Raw genomic sequence first — 4,880 nt, 5'->3', positions numbered from 1 at the left:
GCTCGCGTCTTAAGCGGGTTTGTTGCTTGGAGCCCTCGCTGGCTTTTGCCTCTCACCCCGACGAGACGGCTACCGCCGCGCGAGGCAGGGAGACGCTGCAGCCGCTGTGGTACTCTCGTGGGTGGGTGAGTCTCTGGCTGTTGGTGGGGTCTTTCACCGTCGTATTTGTTTCACGTGTTTCTTTGTAAGGATGGTTTTTTTTGTCGTTTTTTTTTTGTTTCGTTTTGTTTGATGGCTTTGTTGACACACGCAACGCCGTGCGTGGCGGGAGGGAGGTGGACAGGGCGTCACGCGCCCCCCTGGCACAGAGTCGTGGCGCCGTCCACGCGAGAGGGATCGAGAAGGTGCGCCGGTCCGCCACCAGCAACAGCAACAGCAACAGCCTGTACTGTATTACATTACATAGAGAGATATAGAGGGAGGATAGGGAGAGAGAGCGGGAGGTGCATGGGTGAGGGTGTGTGTTTAGCCGCGTTGCGGGAGACGCATCAGAGCTCATAGAGGTGTATCGGCCACTGTCGGCGGGGGCACATTGCACGTACGTGGGGTGCGGCCACGGCCGTAACGAAGGAAGAGGGGGAGGGAGGGGATGTGGTGAATGCAGGCAACACGTGTGTGGGAGGGGGGAATAGTGGTAAGGATGAGAGTAGTAAGAGGAAGAAAAGGAAAAAGAAAGGCGGGCATACAGAAGCAGGCGGAAAAACAAACGGTAGGAGAGGCAAAGGGAGTGAAGTGGGTGAGTGGGAAATACAGAGGGAAAACGAATGGATAAAAGCCGCTTGTGCCTGAGAGAGTGAGAGAGAAACGAATCTGCCCCTCCGCTATGTGGCTGAGGATGCCTGTGTGCATTCCCACCGCGACTTAACGCACACAGACGTGTGAGACCGGACGTTTGCTGTCTTTTTTTTTTTTTTTTTTAATGCTCCTTCATGCCGTAAGTGTCTGCTGATCACCGTTCCCTGTCAATTGTGTTTTCTTTTCTTCGTTTTCCCCCTCGCCTGCCGCTGCGTCACCGTGGCCAAGAAAAAGAAAGAACGAGCGAGAGCGAAAAGGAAGTAAAGAGGGCAAGGGCGCCTCTGCCGTGGACAGGTAGTACATATACCCACCCACATAAACTTAATTAGGGCGCGAGCGGTTGGGCTGGCGCGCACGCTTTGCACGTCCTTTGTTTCCTCTCTAACCACCGTGGACCTTCGCCGTCCCGTCGTACATGTCCAAGTACGCCGACCCCGACTACTGGGAGGAGCGGTACCGCAGCAACGACACCACGTACGACTGGTACCTCACCTTCGACAACCTCGAACCCCACCTGCGCCCGGTGCTGCAGCCGCCGGAGCAAATCCGCGTGCTGGTGGTTGGCTGCGGCAACAGCCGCCTCTCGATGGGCCTGTACGACGAGCTGAACATTCGCAAAATCACCAGCGTCGATGTTTCACCTACCGTTATTGCGCAGATGGAGCGGCGCTGCAAGGCGAAGAGCGAGATGCAGTGGGTCTGCTGCGATCTCGTGAACACGTCGCCAGAGAAGCTGCTGACGTTGCTGTGCCCGAACGACCACCTGTTTGACTTCATCATTGACAAGGGCCTCATCGACGCCGTCCTTGGCGGGCATAACTCTTTTCACAACGTTTACACGCTGATGAAGAACCTCTCGCGGCTGCTGAAGAAGGGCGGACACTTCCTCTCTGTGTCATACGGGTCGCCGGAGACCCGCATAGACCACTTCCGCCGCCGCAAGCTCTACTTTGACGTCGAGCACAAGCCTATTGAGAAGCCAATGTTCAGCTCAACAGCGCAGCCGACCGGGCATTATCACCTCTACACTGTGACGAAGCTGGGGGAGAAGCAGGTGGTGGCGGTCGGGGGAGGCGCGGGGGGCGGTTTGGAAGGCGTGAACGCCAGTGCCGACTCTGAGTCCGACGAGGATGAGTTTTACGATCGCTTCATGACACAGACGTCTCCGGCGCTGGCGGAAGACGCGAGCCGCATCCGCACGCTGTAGCACCCCACGAAGGAGAGAGGTGGAGGGAGGGATGTGGGTATTGGTGCATGTAATTCGGTGGTTACATGTCCCTCTCTCTATTTCTGTGTATATGTATGTGGCGTTGCTCTATTTATTCCCTTTCAACACGGAATCCGGGCCCCCCGCACGCATGTGCTCCATTATATAAATGTACACGAAGGTGGTGGGCGGTGGAGGATGAGATGGGGGCGAAGACATGAAAGTGGCAGACAATTGATGCAAGAGGCGAGAAACAGGCACGGGACACTCACCACCGACGTTCTCTCTGCCACTTTTTATACTATATGCACAACACACACACATAAACAGTCTCTTTCTCACTCTCTGCGTGTGTCTCTGCGACGATTGCCAGGGGCATCGAAAAACGCATGTTTCTCTCCACACACTCCCCCACCGCACCCCCTTCTATATTTGTCTTGTTTCTGCTTCTGCTTCTCTCTGCCTGCAGTTGCACTCGTGTGCGTGTGTGTGTGTATGTGTTCATTACGTGCACGTAGGGTTTGTTTTCGCTTTTGGTTGCTGACTCCGCCCCCTTTTACCTCTACATTGGTCGTTGCTTTTTCCTTGTTTGCCTTGCTTTTTGCGGCGGCAGCAACACGTGGGTAGATGGGGAACTCAAAAGACTCCCCCACCGCCACCGTGGCAGGAGGGAAACGGCGGGGCTCGTCGTGCACATTTCCCGCCACCGCCCCCTGCCCACGCGTCAGCTACAGACCAGCAGCGCAACAGGGAAAGGAGAGCCGTATGAGTGGGGAACTGCGGCCTGTCTGCATGAGCCCGCGTGTCTCTGGAGGCGTGGGGGGGGTTCATGCAGAGAAGTCTCGAGTGCCGTCCGCAGCGGTAGGCCCGCCCAACCATGGGCGGTGACTGACAGACCTGCGGCGGGAAATCCCTCCGAGGTGTTTATTTCCACGCGCCGGGGGGTGGTGGCGTACGTTAACTCGCTCTTGTAGCTGGTCTACGATGTCGGCTGCCTCACCTGTGCTTAGCGCGTCGCCATGGCAAAGCAGGTGCTGTTCTTTCTCGCGCGCGCGGGGGTTTGGAACGCAGCAGTCTCACGAGGCGGCGGCAAAGATGCTGACGGCGACACCGGCCGAGTGCGAGCGGGAGACGCCGCACGGTTACCACTTCCCCGGCCCCTTTGCACGGCACCAAACACCGCCGTACTCCGTGCAAAGGCAGCCCTGTGAATTACAGCAAAGGAGCGGCAATAGCAGCCGCAGCGCGGTCGCCACCCCTACTGAAGCGGGTAGTGGCACGCATGGTGCGTATTCGCCGTCGCCTTGCGGGGGCACAGGCGCTGTCTGTGTGTGGGCTGCCTCTTCTTTCCGGCCTTTTCGCCCCCGTTTGCCGAGGGACTTCCCACCTCCCTCTCCCTCTCTCTCTCGCACCTCTTCCGCTCTGGCGGGTGCCTCGGCAAGTTTCTCGCGCACGCGCGCAGAACACCCAATCTACCCCGGGCACCTTTTGTTGTTGTTTTTCTCACGCGTACGCGCCGTCGGGCGCTCACTCCTCGTTGGCGCCCTTTCCGCGTGATGGCCCCAAACAAACGCATGGGCCCCGCACGCACAAAACACGCCATAGATTCAAAACGCGCGGGTGCGTTTTCGAAACCAAAAGTGTTTCTGAAAGTTTCAGAAGCAAACGCGAAAAGGCCAACGAGTTGCGCTCCTCAAACCAAAAAAAAGGCGCCCACGGAGGTACTCGCCCGCGCCCGGCAGGCCGGTTTGGGCATTCAAAACAAGCCGCGAGGCCGAACTTGCTGTAGCAAAAAAAGGCAAGAAAGTTGTGACGAGGCACCGCCGCCAAATAAGCAGAGGCCCGTCGCGTCAGGAAATCCGGGCGTCTTTTGGCGGCGGGCGCTGCCCAGGCGGTTGCTCTGCCCCCGGACCGCTCGTTCGGAAGTTGGCGTTTCGGGCAGCCAGAGGTGCTGCCAGGCCCGTGCCCGAGTGGCGGTACGGCGCCAAGCGTAGAGAAAGGAGAGGGCACCGTGCCTCAGGCACGGGCTGCAACAAGCGCCGCGGCGGGCGCGCCCCCAGCAGCCTTTGGGCGCTGGAAGACAAAAATGCTGCTTGCAAGCGAAAGGAGAGTGAGGGAAGGCGAGTACGGGCGAGACCATCCCGTGCGCTCTCCGCGGGGGACCGGCGCTTCGCGCGATGCACTCCGGAAGCATGCGGGTGCGGCGCACGGTGCAAATGTTGTCCGGGCCAGTTCCACCGCGCCCGTCGCCAGCACCCCGTCGAACTAATTTGTGTTGAGCCGGAAGGGGAGGCTGAGGAACCTTTTTAAAGGGTTCCTTGGCGAGGAGCGCGACGTCCGCACCGCTTCTCTATCGGTGTCGCTGAGAGAACGCCAGACATCGATACCAGCGGATTTCACAAAAAAGAGAATGGCACAATTGGCGCCCCATGACCTCCACCAGCGCAGCGCAGCAACCGTCAAAAAATACGGAACCGAAACCCCGCCCCCACCCAACCCCACGCAGCGCCACCGCGCCCAGCGCGGTCGCCTCCACCTCCTCCCACTCTGCCGTGCTCAGCGCCATGTTCGCCGCGCCGCCGTAGTAGTCGTACCTCCCCGTCACCTCGCCGCGCCGGATGTCGCACAGCCCGGTGCCCACCCCCACACGCACCCGCAGACCGTCGCAGCGCTGCCGGCACACGGCGGCCTCCAGGCGCGCAGTCAGCGGCACGTACCCCTCCGTCTCCTCCTCCGCCCGGCCCTCCTCGAACTTGCGGCACGCGTCCTCGGGCACACTCGTCCCCCACGCGTGCTGCAGAAACATCTGCTGCAGCTCGCGCACAAGCTGCACGGCGGCAAGCGCACTCTTGCACGCCATCATGAACGAGCCGCTGAT

At 59.7% G+C, this 4,880-nt stretch overlaps 2 protein-coding genes across 2 annotated transcripts, besides 4 other annotated features; one reads left to right on the top strand and one right to left on the bottom strand.

The window, feature by feature from the left end:
* Positions 1-193: 193 nt before the first annotated feature.
* Positions 194-230: a sequence feature (A-rich).
* A 670-nt stretch (positions 231-900) lies between these two features.
* Positions 901-918: a microsatellite.
* A 292-nt stretch (positions 919-1,210) lies between these two features.
* TraAM80_09864 (putative methyltransferase) lies at positions 1,211-2,002 on the top strand (the record flags this gene model as incomplete). The annotated part of the gene is made up of 1 exon (XM_029386522.1): positions 1,211-2,002. The coding sequence occupies one exon, from the start codon at positions 1,211-1,213 to the stop codon at positions 2,000-2,002; it is 792 nt and encodes a 263-aa protein (XP_029233614.1).
* Positions 2,003-2,479: 477 nt separating this feature from the next.
* Positions 2,480-2,503: a microsatellite.
* An 886-nt stretch (positions 2,504-3,389) lies between these two features.
* Positions 3,390-3,426: a sequence feature (GA-rich).
* A 926-nt stretch (positions 3,427-4,352) lies between these two features.
* Positions 4,353-4,880, bottom strand: TraAM80_09863 (receptor-type adenylate cyclase; the record flags this gene model as incomplete). Its single annotated transcript, XM_029386521.1, has 1 exon — positions 4,353-4,880. A coding segment is annotated over one exon (528 nt), but the record flags the coding sequence as incomplete, so codon positions are not given.

Source organism: Trypanosoma rangeli (genome assembly GCF_003719475.1).
Source record: "Trypanosoma rangeli strain AM80 chromosome Unknown Tra_15.4_contig_00704, whole genome shotgun sequence".
Classification (NCBI taxonomy): domain Eukaryota; phylum Euglenozoa; class Kinetoplastea; order Trypanosomatida; family Trypanosomatidae; genus Trypanosoma; species Trypanosoma rangeli.
Note: the sequence above shows the minus strand (reverse complement) of the source record. Positions and strands in the feature narration are given on the sequence as shown.